Source organism: Ovis aries, chromosome 5 (genome assembly GCF_016772045.2).
Source record: "Ovis aries strain OAR_USU_Benz2616 breed Rambouillet chromosome 5, ARS-UI_Ramb_v3.0, whole genome shotgun sequence".
Lineage (NCBI taxonomy): Eukaryota > Metazoa > Chordata > Mammalia > Artiodactyla > Bovidae > Ovis > Ovis aries.
The window spans coordinates 60352874-60367702 of NC_056058.1; the positions used below are offsets into that span (position 1 = coordinate 60352874).

Genomic DNA, 14829 nt, shown 5'->3' on the forward strand with positions numbered 1-14829 from the left:
GTACACAAAATCGGAAGTAGGAACATTCACAGAAATTTGTACACCTACACTCATAGCAGCATTTTCACAGTAGCCACAAGTTCGAGGCACCTCAAATGTCCACTGATGAAGGAATGGATAAACAAAGTGTGGTCCATACACACAATGGAGTATTATTCAGCCTTTAAAGAAAGGAAATTCTGATATATGCCCCAACATGCACAACTCTTGAAGACATAAGCTAAATGAACAAAGCCAGTCACAAAATGACAGATACTGTGTGATCCCACTCATTGAGGTACCTGAAGTAGTCAGACTCAGAGTCAGAAAGTAGACTGGTGATTCCCACAGGCCAGGGGAGGGTTAAGTGAGGAGTTATTGTTTACTGGGTACACAGTTTTGGTTTTGCAAGATGAAAAGAGATGGTGATGATGGTTGTACAACAATACGAATATACTTTACGTCATTGAACTGTACACTTACGGATCAGGAAACTCAAGCAGGGGCTCTGTATCAACCTAGAGGGGTGGGATGGGGAGGGAGATGGGAGGGAGTTTCAAAAAGGATGGGATATATGTATACCTATGGCTGATTCACGTTGAGGTTTGACAGAAAACAGAAAAATTTTGTAAAGCAATTATTCTTCAATAAAAAATAAACTAATTAAAAAAAGTTAAGATGGTAAATTTTAGGTACATTCTACCACAATTAACAGAAAAAAGGAAAGGCAGGCTTGGAGTCACAAAATGATCCTGGGACCATTCAGAGCTGGAAGAGCCCTGCAGGTTGACTGGACCAAGGAGATCAACTCCCTGGGGTGGCCCAACCTGGCCAGCAAGTGTGCTTTGTTTGGCCATTGTTCGCAGTTTCATTAAGATGCTGTAAGCAAACTATGTCATCTCTCTCTCACTGATTAAAAGCCCTGGACAGAATATATTAACTAACTAGCCATGAACTCTGAAAAATACATAATAGAAAGTGAATTGCTCAAAACCAGTAAAAATGGCCATTAAGGCAATGAGTTTCCTGATTTTTTTTTTCTTCTTTTATCTCCTAGTTAAGGACAGCCTGAATCCTAGAACTATGTTGTAGATGCAGACGGAAAAAAAAATCAAGCAGAAACCCTCTTTCTGGCTGCAAGACCTAAAATAGGGGACCCTGTGGGACCAACAGCATGGATAGAATTCCTATTATTCCTGCTTCGTTTTTACTCTCCAATCCGTGCCCCCAAGGCAAGTCTCAGGCACAGAGCAACAGTCTGCTATACCAGTGATTGCAGTGGTTACAGAGGCACCTAAAAATCTGAGACACACTAATTCTCTTGGAGCAGAGGAACAGGGAAAAGGTGCTTTGAGAGTTCAAAGAGTAAGAGGGGAATTGGATTGGCTACATAATTTGTGGGGCCCAGTGCAGAATGACAATGAAGAACCACTTGGTCAAAGGTCAAGAATTTCAGTATGATGAATGCAGGGCATTAAACCAAGAGTGGAATCCTTCTAAAAGGCAGGGCCCCATGTGACTGCACAGGCTGCACACCCATGGAAGGAATCCCTATTACCCTTTCCTCCTCTTTTTACTCTAGATACTCACCCTTGGGTGAGGTCCAGTCACAAGAACTGGATAGACGTGTAGGGAAGCTGAAACCCTGACTTTCTAGCCAGAGGATCAGAAAAAGAAGCTGCTGAATGAGTGTGCAGTACACTGGTGAGTGTGCAGGAAAACATGGAAAGGAGGGAGCCAGAGAAAGTGACCCTCTAAATCTGTGAATGAAGTCTGGGCTCAGCCCTGAGCTGTACATGTGCAACTGATGTGAAGCATCAAAGGAAAGCTTTTGAGAACTAAACTATCGTGGGGACCACCATCTGGTCTCTGGGTAGTATAAAGGCAAGGTGAAGCCAAGTATCACTTCAAAGTGATAGAAAACTAGTCTGATATTAAAAGCATGTGACATGCTTATTGAACACCGAGGTTAATACATGGTCTGAACAAAACCAGTGTGAGAAGCAAACTGATCAAAGATTTATACTAAATAAAGTACAGCTGAAGCTACCTCTGTTCTATACCTTGCATCCTTGTCAAACCTGTAAATAAAAACTATGTATGAACAAATAAATAAATAAAACCATGATCTCCTGAAGATGGATCAGGACTTGTGGTCTGAATCTAATCAGATTGATTGCTTGCTAAAATAAAAGGTCAATATTCTTCAGAGGATTTTACCATGCTCCAGAGTCTCATAAAACAATATTCAAAATATATAAAATATAGTCTATAATTAATCAACATACAAAGAACCAGGAAAATCTCAGCACTTCTCAAGGGAAAAGATAACAGATGTCAATCCTAAGATGCTCAAATTGTGGAAATATCAAAGACTTTAAAGCAATTATTATAACCAACTTCTGTGAAGGGAGAACACTATTGAAAAAAATCAACAGATAAAAGTTCTCAGCAAAGAAGCTGAAAGAATAACCAAAGAACCAAGTTGAAATTTTAGAACTGAGAACCCCTATTGAAGGGGCCCAATGTAAATGACAGAACACAGTCAGTGACTTCTCCCCTCTCTTGAAAATAGATCAACAGGAACTATTGAATCAGAACATAAAAGAGAAAAAAATGATTTTAAAAAATGAATAGGGCCTCAGAAACTAGTGGGACATATATCAAAGTGTCTAACATTCAGGTCACTGGAGTCCCAGAAGGGAAGGAGATAGAGCTTGGTACAGAAAAATATTTTGGAAAAGATAATAGCTGAAACTTCCCATAGTAGGTAAATGACATGTATTTACAGATTCAAGAAACTAAGTGAAAATTAAATAGGACGAACTCAAAGAACACTTATCCAGAAAATATAATACAACTGCTGAAAACCAAAGATTTCTAGAAAAGTATCTTGAAAGTAACTGGATAAAAACATCACAAAAGAGAAAATAGGAAAGATAAAACAGAAAACAAATAACAAAATGCAGACCTTTACATTAATTGCAAATGGTCTAGCCATACCAGTTAAAAGACAAAGATTGTGGTTGCCAGGGCTGAGTGAAGAGGGGAATGGAGTGTGACTGCTTAATGGCAATAGGGTCTCTCTTGAGGGTGATGAAAATGTTTCAGTATTAGAGAGTGGTGACGACTGCACAATATTGTGAAGGCACTAAAAGTCACTCAATTATATACTTCAAAATGGTTAAAACAGTGAATTTTATCTTGATAAAAAATTAAGGGGATGGAAAAAAGATACATCACACAAATACTAATTAGGTCAAAGCTGGAGCTCTAATATGACATGATTTTAAGACAAAGCTTGTGCTATCAAGGTATTTCGGTATTCATGAGAGGACAGACACATTGATCAATGAATCAGTATAGAAACTCCAGAAACTGACCCATACTGATATACCAATTAGCTTTTTACAAAGATGCAAAGGTAATTCAAATGGAGAGCAGTCTATTCAACAAATGATGCAGGAATAATTGGGCATCCTTTAAAAACTGAACTTCAACATATAAACACTTTTAATGAAAATTAGAAATGGATCATATATCTAAATGTACAATGAAAACAAAATATTTAGAAGAAATAATAGAAAAATCATTGTGACCTTGGATTAGACAAAGCATTTTAGAGAAAACATGAAAAGTAAGATCCATAAATAAAAAGTTTTGATACGTTGAACTTTATAAAAACTAAAACTTTTTCTCTAGAGAAGACACTGTTATAAGAATGAAAAGATAAGCTACAGACTAGAGAAAATATCTGCAAATTGCATATCTAATAAAGGATTTGCATTTGGAATATACAAAGAATTTTTAAAGCTCAACAATAAAAGACAACAATTTAGTTTTTAAAAAATTCACAAAATATCTGAATAGGAACTATACTGAAGGCAATATACAGCTATCAAATAAGCCCATAAAAAGAGGCTCAACATTACTGGTCATCAGTAAAATGCAAATAAAATTACAATAAAATACCACCACACACCTATTAGATTGCCTTAAATTTAGAAAAACATTACAAATACAGATAAGAACCAGCAAAGATACAAAGGAACTCTTTACTCTTGTACATCTGGTGGTAATGCAAAAATGGTACAGCCATTCTGGAAATCTGTTTGGCAATTTTCTATAAAGTTAAATAAACATACATTAGCATGTGACCTAACAAATCTATTCCTAAAGAAATGAAAACATACATTTACACAAAACCCTGTATACAAATGCTTACAGTAACACTACTCATAATCATCAGAAACCAGAAACAACCTAAATGTCCTTCAACAGGCGATAGATAAGCAAATCATGGTACCGCTCATGCAGTGGATGCTCAGGGGTAGAAAGCAATTAGGTCCTAATGCATGCAACCATGTGGATGACCTTACATGCAGCTAAGTGAAAGAAGCCAGGCTTAAAAAGTTACATACTATCTGATCCCATGTGGATGGCATTCTGGAAAAAAATAAAACAATAGAGAGAGAGAACAGAAGGTAAATGCCAGGGGTTAATGGGAGTGGGGGTAAGTGGACTACAAAAGGGGCAACACAAGGAAGCTTTTCATGGTGGGGGAATTATTCTGTGTCTTGACTGTGGTACATCTATGACTCCACATTTCTTGAAACAGCAATGTACATCAAATAAAAGTGAATTGTACTGTATGTAAATTAATAGCAAATGTAAAAAGCATAGAGGCACAAAGAGACAGACTACTCGTTGCAAAATAAATGAGTCACAGGTGAGAAATGTGTAGTACAGAGAATACAGTCAATAACTGTAATATCTTTGAAGGGGAATATAGTCAGTAACTAAGTGATATCTTTGCATTGTGACATTATCATAACTAGATTTATCATGGTGATCATTTTGAAACCCACAGAAATATCAAATTTGTTGTAAGTAACAGGAACTAACATAGTGCTGTAGGTCAAATGTAATTAACACTATATATGAAGGTTAAAGTGAATCATAAGTTCTCATCACAAGGAAAAAATTTTTTCTATTTGATTAATTTTGTATCTATGAGATGATGTATGTTCACTAAACTTACTATGATAATCATTTCATGATCTACATAAGTCAAATCATTATGCCATACACCTTTAAACTTAAACAGTGGTATATGTCAATTATATCTCAAAAAACTGGAAGAAAAAAATTATACACATCACTCTCCTTTTTCAAGTGTGGAAGCAGAGACTGTACAATATTTCACTGTAAATATACTATACTTTCCAAAAAAACCCTTTTTTATGTTTCATAAAAATCCTATAACTTAAATTGTACACCTCCATTTATCTTGATTTTTAAAGATTAGGAAATGTATGTTGATATGAAGATAAATGTTTAATAAATGTATTGGGACAGGAATAAAACTATATCCTGACCATTCTAACCCCTCTGCTATAACAACCTACTTTCTCCTGCTGGTGAAAACTGACCCAAGTGAAGTCAGAGGTTAGTTTCTCTCGTGCACACAGAAATCCAGAGCTCCCAGCTCCTGTTCAGAAGGCCACCCACAGCACCTGGGAAAGTCTATCTCAATTCAAACCTTACCACACCAATGCTTTCAAATGAAAAAATGGCTGTTCCAAAGAAGAGAGAGTAGGTCTTCCAATTTGCTACCAGTGGCAACTGGCGGGGGTCTGGAATTTCCTATGAGAGAGAGAAATATGATAAGACATGTATTCTTACAGCATGTTTGGGCTCCCTTAAGAGGGAGAGTATTCTGAGAGTATACCTGAATTATAAGAACAAAAAGTTGAATGTCAAGAAATTCATAAAACTTCAAAAGGAAGCAGGCAACAACTAAAGTTGATTTTAACACTGCCCAATACCAAAGAGCCAGAGGGAAGAAAGATTGAGGTATTATCAGAGTATTGAGTATCAGGATCTCATGAAGGGTGTCTAATTTATCAGAATTCTCCAGAAGAAAATCTTATACAACACAGGTTAGCACTAGTCTAAAGTGCCCAAGAACATTTTGCATGTACCAGTGGATACAGATGTTGGAAATCACTGTGACTACAGTTACAGTGATATTCTAGGGAGCCCAAAGTATAGTAAGTTAGCTAAGTGTTAAAGTTCCCTTTTCTTCTTCAGTGAGCTATAAATAGAAGGAAAGTGTGTGGAATAAATATTTTATTAAAGTACCTTGTGATCTACTGTGACAGATCAAAATGACAGAACCATTTCTCTAACTGAGCAACCTCTGGAATAGCCCAAAAATTAATCAGAAGTAGCTGTTTCATTGGGGAATTCAATTTTGTAGAATCTATCAATATTGCTTTAAGACTCATCTGTGTTTATCCTAAAATATTTGGCTAATCTGTTCCCTTTACTAAATTCTATGGACAATATAACTTTTTTCTTGTGACTTCTGAAAGAAGGAAACATCTGAAAGGTATTAGGTATAATACCTTTCAGATGTTTTATAGATTATACTACCTGGGCCTTTTAGGTTTAAATTTCTATGTAGTCTTGTCTATTATAAAACAAAAATTAGAAAGGATAGAAAAGTAGGAAATTAATGGAAAATCAATACCCATAACTCAACTTCAAAGATGTGTGATTTACATCATGATAGCTTCATTTGTGGTCTTTCAAGGCTATTTATACCTCTACAACTAAATATTAGTTGTCATTGTTTGTTCTTGAACTTCCTAGGGATAATTTTGGAATTACTTGGACCTGCAGCTTAGAGGATGTAAGACTAGTTCAATAAAGTTTAGCTCTGGTAGAAAATCCTGCTTTTTATTTGCCTTCTGCTGCTCTCCAACTGTTATAGAAATGGTCTGTAGTTCACCAATCAAGATATTTTCCTGGCAAAGGACAGTTTTTCTCCTAAAACCAGGATTTGATATAAAATGAGTATTGGAGAAGCTACATGAAAGAAGAGATATCCTGAAGAATGAGAGTGCACAGAGACATCTTTGTGGAAGAAATCCTACAATAAAGTGAGTTTTAAGCTGCAGACTGAAGTGCATACATACCTACCCTTAGGGATGGCCCCAAGTGTCAGTCTATCATTGATAAAAATGCTCTGCTCAATGGAGGAGTCAGAGTGTGGTATGCTAACCTGGACGATGTACTGGACAATGATGATCAAGCTGATCAGCATGGTGATGTTAGCCAACAGGGAGAAGATAGTCAGGACCCTGAGGTTCCGGATGAGAACTATCAGTACCAGGAAGGGCAGGAAGGTGAGCATGTAGAGTCGAGAGTCCATGGTGGGCGTCAGAATCACTGTCTCGGAATGGCAGTTGTTGGTTGTGCTATTAACTGCTTCCACTACCTGGGAGAGGAATGGGAAGAGCAATATGGCCACATGATTAGCTCAGTGCCTGGCCCATCATCAGACCCCCTCACAAACAGCTGGCATGTCTCACACGCCCAGGTCTTACAGTGAGTTAGAGTGACTTTAGGACTTCTTATTGCAAATCTTTTGCATCATACTTGCTCAAAAGAAGCTGTAGAAATAACTTTAATAAGCATAAATGCCTAAACTTAGAGTGGCTCTTCATTGGCTTTTGGCAACCTGGAATCCATTCCTCTTGATTTTGATTTATTTTTGGTGCATTCTCTCTCATCTGAATACAGCCTTGGTGGACTGTAAATCACAATCATGTGGCAGAGCCAAAGGACTGGCCCTTGACTCAAGCAGGGGCACTCACATCTCTCCCTGGAATCTGAATCTATACCAAATGACAAAAGGCAGACCTGGAAAAAGGGCAAACATTATTTCTGACAGGGAATCCCTGAGGAGAGTGCGCATCAGTTCTACCATCAACATCTCCCTTGATGGCCTGGTTCTTGTTCCCGTCCTTTTCTGAAACCCATTTTTTTAAGTGTTCTCTGTCATTTTGGATGTTAGCCAATCTTGTTCCACTAAACTTATTTTCTGCTTAAGTTCTACTGAATCTGTTTCTTCTGCTTGCAACTGAAACAGCTCATTGTTGTTTCTTAATTAGACTAACACATTTTGGGTGAGAGAACTCTTCCTTGTGAGCATTGGACCATTCATTGCAGATATTTAACATCCTTGAATGCCACCCAACAGAAGCTATTAGCATCCCCCAGTCATTGTGGCAAACATGGAACAGCCCCTGTACACTGTCCCCCTGGCAAAGTGGGGGTAGGTGGGAGGGTCCCACCCTCCTTTGGAATCAGCATGACTCAATGGATACAGTCTTATTGCGCAAGCAACACAATTCATTGCAGAACAATTAGAAACTGGAGTTAGGCAAGAAGAAAATGAAGAAGCAATGGTAATCTCAGTACCCATAGGTAGCATGGTAATGCTTTGCAATATATTCATCTACACATGTTCTGCGCAATATCACAGATTACATATATTACACACATCCTTTTTAAAAGACCGTAATTATACCATATACTCTTATTTTGAAATCTCCTTTTCATTTAACAACTCATGAATACATAGATCAATTGTCAAGTCTTGTTTTTTTTGGATTCCTTACTATAATAGGAAAAATACTTGGAAAATTAGCCAGGTATTCAAAGCCTGCCGTAAATGGACTCATTCAACTGTGAAGGCTCTTCCTCTCCTAAGGCCCACACCTTCTTCTATAACCACTTGTACTGCCTTTCCTGACAAAGTCCCATACATTCCTGCCTCCAGGTGTTTATTCCTCCTCCCACCTTGATCGCCAGCACTTCTTCAACCTACCTTTCAACGCCCCAGCTCAGATGCATCTTCTCAAGGGAGCCTTCCCTTGCTCCAGCAATTTCTCCTGCTCCCATACATTTCTGCACCTTAGTCCACAATTAAGCATGCCCAACTTCAGGGTATTAATGGAGTCCTGATCCAGCACCAAGATATTATATTGATATTTAGCTTTATTCATATGCCTCAGAGCACATCCCCACTTAGTCTACAAAGTCCTTGAGACAATGCTCACCTTGTCTCTAGGCAGATGACTGACAAAGTTCTGCTAATGAAAGACTGATTTCTGAGCAGCAACGTGGCAATTAAGAGCCTTCAAATCAAACTCCCTGATCCAGTGATTTTACATAAAATATACATTTACTAAAGAAATAAACAGGTATACAAAGATTTGTACAGATTATGGTAGAAAAACAAAGGGAAACAAAATATCAGATGATAAAAGATTAAGTCTTCAGTGTGATTGAAAATTATAAAACTATTAAAAATTATTCTAAAGACTTTCCTGGTGATCCAGTGGCTAAGACTCCTCGCTCCTAATGCAGGGGGCTTGGGTTCCATCCCTGGCCAGGGAACTAGATCCCACATGCTGCAATGAAGACCAAAGATCCCATGTGTCACAATTAAGACTCTGTGTAGCCAGATAAATGAAAAATTTTAAATTATACAAAAAATTTTAAGAACACTGAAAAATGCTAATCAATGAATGCTCCTTTTAGACAACAACAAGACTTCCCTGGTGGTATAGTGGATAATAATCTGCCTGCTAATGCTGTGGACACGGGTTTGATGCCTGGTCCAGGAAAATCCCACTTGCCATGGAGCAACTAAGCCCGTGTGCCACTACTACTCAGCCTGCATGCTGCATGCACTGACCTGTGCTCTAGTGCCTGAGCTCTGCAACTAGAAGAGCCACCGCAATAAGAAGCCTGTGGTCTGCAACAAAGATTAGCCCCTGCTTCCCACAACCAGAGAAAACCGGCATGCAGCAACAACCAAAAAAAAGAAGGAAGAAATATACAAACTTCCAATAAATATATGAAAAGATTCTCGAACTCCCTAGTAATAAATAAACACAATAAAGGGCAACCAAAATGTCATTAAAAATAAAACAATACCAATGAGTGTTAGATTAAGAATACTTTTGTTTTACTTTGAGAAGCAGTATAGCATAGTGTTTAAAAGATAGAGCTGTGATGTTAAAAGGCCTATGTTTTTAACCTTTGCTCTGTGACCCTATTTATAGAAATTATAGAGTTCATAGCATCAGTTTTCTCACCTGCAAGATGGGAATAACTGCAGTACCTACTCTGATAAGACCACGTGTGCTTAGTCACTCAGTTGTGTCCAACTCTTTGCAACCCCATGGACTGTAGCCCGCTGGGCTCCTCTGTCCATGGGGATTCTCCAGGCAAGAACACTGGAGTGGGTTGCCAGGCCCTCCTCCAGGGGATCTTCCCAACCCAGGGATTAAACCGAGGTCTCCCGCATTTCAGGCAGATTCTTTACCATCTGAGCCACCAGGGAAGCTCCTGATAAGACCATGGAGAGAACTAAATGAGGGAAAGCTTATAAAATGATCAGCATTATACCTGACACATAATAGAAGCTAACTTTGAATTCTTACTATTTTTTCCTTCTATTTTTCTTTTCTTACATTTCCAAATTTCTGATACTACATTAAGGAAAAAAAAAAAAAAAGCCTAAAGAACAGTGTTCTTTGTTAAGCTTATTGATTGACTAAGGATGATCTCTTTTACTACTCATATTATTTTGCTCAAATTGCTACGACATAACCTCTAGGTCATATTGAAAGAATTTCTTGGGGACAAAAACTGTTAAACCATAAAGATGAAGCAATTAAAGGTAATAAAGATGACCCAAAGATTAGGCATCATTTGAAAAGAGCTGTTATCAGTTTAAGAAGAGTTAAGGATGATTAAGACAACTCTTGGACAAAAGGTACTGTGGGAAAGTAACCACTTACAGAAATCTGCAGATATGTGAACTGGGGGAAGTCTGTGTTCACTGATAACATCTAGTTTACCTTCCTTTGTATGATGAGAATATGCGTGTGCATGCACGCTCAGTCCTATCTAACTCTGCAACCCCATGGACTATAGCCTTCATTGTATGGTGAAAATATGTGTGTGCATGCATGCTCAGTCCTATCTAACTCTGCGACCCCATGGACTAGACTACCAGGCTCTTCTGTCCATGGGATTTCCCAGGCAACAATACTGGAGTGGGTTGCCATTTCCTTCTCCAGAGGATCTTACTGACCCAGGGACTGAACTCTCCTTTCTTGTATCTCCTGCATTGGCAGACAGATTCTTTACCACTGTGCCACCTGGGAAGCCCCATGATGAGGACACTAGGGCCCAAAGAGAAGAAGCCATTTGTTGAACAACTAAAAAGAGAGGACCCTCCTTTTGCAGATCTTTTTCCCTCTCACCTTCTCTAGAAGACTCTACCTGTTTTAAATTATCAGCCAGAAACACAATGTACACGCAGCAGAAGCCCATCTGGGTGACTATAAGAAAGAAGCTCACGATATACCTGAAAGAGAGCAGAGAGAAAGAAAAAACTTGTTATAAAAGAATAATTGACTTGTCATTTCCACTTCTGTCCTCAGGGGTTGGTGATCCTAGACCAGCACCCTTGGTCCTGCCACCACAATCAACAATGGGGTAGTAAGAAGGGATGTAACAATAGTTCTTTCAAAAACATGTTTCTCAATCACCCCCACACTCTCAGCTCAGCAAGTGGTAAAATTCTTCATTGTCAGAAACCTTGCCCCATACCCAGCTCTGTGTTGATATTAACCGATATAAGGCAGTAGGGTCAGCTTATTAGCGATCATTAAAACTTTTTCCTACCAGTGCCAGACACCACATTAGGCACTAAGGATACACAGACAAATAACACATGGCCCTGTCCTCTACTGGTTGAGAGATTAGTGGATGAGATAGACCAAAAATAATAATAATAATGATAAATAACATGGTCTTTTTATTTTTATTTATTTATTATTTTATTAACATGGTCCTAAAGGCCATGGTAAAAAGGACAATTTACCTAAATTAGGGAGCAGACAGCCTTTTTAGAAAAACCAATACCTGAACAGAGTCCCTTGGGAAGAGGAAGAAAGAGGAGAGAAAGAAAAGGAATAAGGAGGAGGAGCAGATGGTGAGGAGGAAGTGATTAAAAAGCGTTTCAGCAGAGGCATTAGGCAGAGTTCTACAGCGGCCATGTGGAGAGTCCACTTGGGGGCCAAGACTGCAGGTGGGAAGACCTGATAACGGAGGTGAAAGAGGGCAGCCACTTGGACAAAGCCATGGTTATTAGAATGAGAGAACAGAAAGTGTTTTAAGAGACACCAGGTAACAAAAACGTAATCCCTGGTGACCACCTACATCCAGGGAAAGGAAAAAGGAAATGACCTAAGGTAAGTGCCAAGTTTTTTGGCCTGGACAACAAAATGAACAGGGAAACTCAGAAGGAATAAGAGGTTTTAGGGAAGGAGAGGAATGGCACATTCAGTACTTGAATGGTTAAGCTTGAGGTTCCTACAGGAGACATTCAGCCGTATACTGGGATCTGAAAATGCTGATTTGTCCAGGAAATTGACAAATTATTCATCCACGTAATGGATCAAGGACAAAATACCTTTATTCAGGTAGTGGATAAATCCTTGAGAAGGTGAATCAGTATTGGAAAGTGTACAGAGAAAGAAGAAAAGGCAGCATTCCAAACCCTAGAGAATATCAACATTTAAAAGGAGAATAGAAACAAAAAAGCCTGCAAAGTAATGGCCAGAGAGGTAGGTGGGGAAACTAAGGTGAAAAGGGGCTTAACAGAAGTCAAGTGTAGAGAAAACGTTCAAAGAAGAGAACAGTCAGTTGTCCCTACTGCCTCTGAGAGGTTCTCTGGGGGCAAAGAAAGTGTATCAGGGATTTCTTTTAGGACATTGGTGGAAAGGACTTTAGTAGAAGTTTATGACAGGAGAGCCAGGGGACGCATGAAGGAGGTGTGATGGGGTGTGTGGAAGCAAAGTCAGAGGGCGAGCTTTTCTTTCATGAAGTTAGGGTGTGAGTTCCAGTGTTGAAGGTGCCCCTTTTGTTCCTCACTGTAAACCCAGTTACAGTGGGTTAAAGTACAGTGGTTAAAGTACTTCCTAATACACTGCAGGTATTTAGTAGTATATATCTGCTAAATAATCAGAAAATGAGTATGAGATAGAAGGTGGTATATGGTCCAGGGGGCTTTATTAATTTATTTATTTTTAAGATGGAGATATAGGAACACATTTAAACGTTGGGAGGAAGAATTCATAGTTCAAAAAGAAGTTCAGGTTATAGGAGAGGAGATAATTAATGGAGTGGTGTTCTTAAATAGAGCAGGAAAATCTACCTTATATGCTCAACAATGAGTCGAAGGATCTGAGGGGTTTCGACAGACAAAGCCTCCTCTTGGGTTACACAGTTGGGAAAATCCTGGTAATTATCCCATAACCTTTCTAGTCTGCTCATAGACTGAATTTATAATGCAATGTGTGAAGGGGCTTTGGGTCAAGAGAGGCACCAGACCCATGATGCTCATGGGCAAAGCACACCTCAGGTAGTGCAATTTGGAGTATCACAGTTCAAAAGAGACTTTGATAATCTAGAGATGTGCAGAAAAGAGTAGAGAAGGTGGGGAGAGGTCTGAAAATGAAGACAAAAAAGTAGACTTAGTCCCAAGTACCACAGAACAGAGGCTTACCAGGTGGCTCAGTGGTAAAGAATCCATCTGCAATGCAGGAGACATGGGTTTGATCCCAGGCAAGATCCCCTGGAGAAGAGCATGGCAGCCCACTCCAGTATTCTTGCTTGGGAAATCCCATGGACAGAGGAGCCTGGTAGGCTACAGTCCATGGGGTTGCAAAGAATTTGACATGACTTAGTGACTAAACAAGAAAAACCAGGGGACAGAAGGTATTGATTTTCTACCATCTCTGAAAGCAAAAAACGTGAGAGTTGCAGGAGGAAGACTTGAGCTCACCAAGGGATCAATGTCTTGGTTTTTTGGTCTATTTTCTTCTCATTATTTACTTTCTCCCTAAGAGATCCTTTCTGTCCCCTGGCTTCATAGCTAATGACTTCAATTCAGTGTCTCCTGCATGAAGATAGGTTCAAACCTATACATATAACTACCCACTTGATGCAACTGCTCATATATCCAAAACAGAAGTCACCAGAAGTCTACCTTGGCACTTTCCTTTCCCCACAACCCGAAGATCCAAATAATGACCAAATTCACTTTTTTCCATTCCCACTGCCGCCAGCCTGGACCCAGCCTTCACTGTCATCTGCCACCAGGATGTTGTCAATAGCCCCTTCATGGGCCTAAGTATACTTTTGCTTCCCTACAATTTATTCTCCTAAAGAAGCCAGATAGACCTTCAGATAATGCAAATATGATTAAAACAGGAAAGCCTCTGATTAAAACCCTCCAAAGATTTCTTGGTTGCTTTTAAGAAAAGAACAAGACCTTAAAGAGGGTCTAAAATGTAGACCTTAACAGGGCCCTGGATCTTCAGCACCATCTCCCTATCTGCCATCAAGCCACCTAGTCTTTCTTTACCCTGAAACTGTCATATTCTCCCTCTTGCTTTAGGACCTTCATATTTTGGTCCTTTTCCTGGAAAGCCCCTCAGACTTCTGCCCACTTTCCCCTAGGTAATTCCTTACTCCTAAGAATGCCTTTTATCCAACCTTATCTCAACTATTTCATCCTAGGAAGTCTACCTGAACCCACATACCTCTTCTTACCTGCTTGAGAGCAACTAGTACTTCCTTCGTTCATGGTACTTGTCCCAGTGACTACTAAGTAACTTGTGTCTTAAACTGTTTAAGGTCTGTGTTTCCCTTGGACTATGGATTCTGCAAGGGCAAAGCTTTGTTTGCCTGGTTTTCCACAGTATTTCTAGGGCCTGGTAGGCAGCTGTAACTAAATAAATGTGGTTTAATAAAAAGATGAATGAAATTAAAGTTGGACAGCAAAGGAATGAGCCCTCTGTATACATAAGGAATAAGGCTGGATCAGGCAGACTGCCACTGAACTCCTTTCATGTGAAGTCCACTGTTCTGTATCACACGAGCTAACTTTGCAGGGAAGAGGGCAGCCCCGAC

General features: G+C 39.2%; 1 protein-coding gene across 1 annotated transcript in view; it reads right to left on the reverse strand.

Annotated features, from left to right (window-relative positions):
- Positions 1-14829, reverse strand: part of SLC36A2 (solute carrier family 36 member 2) — a 75904-nt gene that overhangs the window by 7985 nt on the left and 53090 nt on the right. The window contains exons 8-10 of the mRNA XM_027970428.3: positions 11131-11215; positions 7049-7264; positions 5527-5625 (exon numbers count right to left, since the gene is read on the reverse strand). Of these exons, the coding sequence (XP_027826229.1) occupies positions 5527-5625; positions 7049-7264; positions 11131-11215 (400 nt within the window). The remainder of the gene's footprint in view (positions 1-5526; positions 5626-7048; positions 7265-11130; positions 11216-14829) is intronic.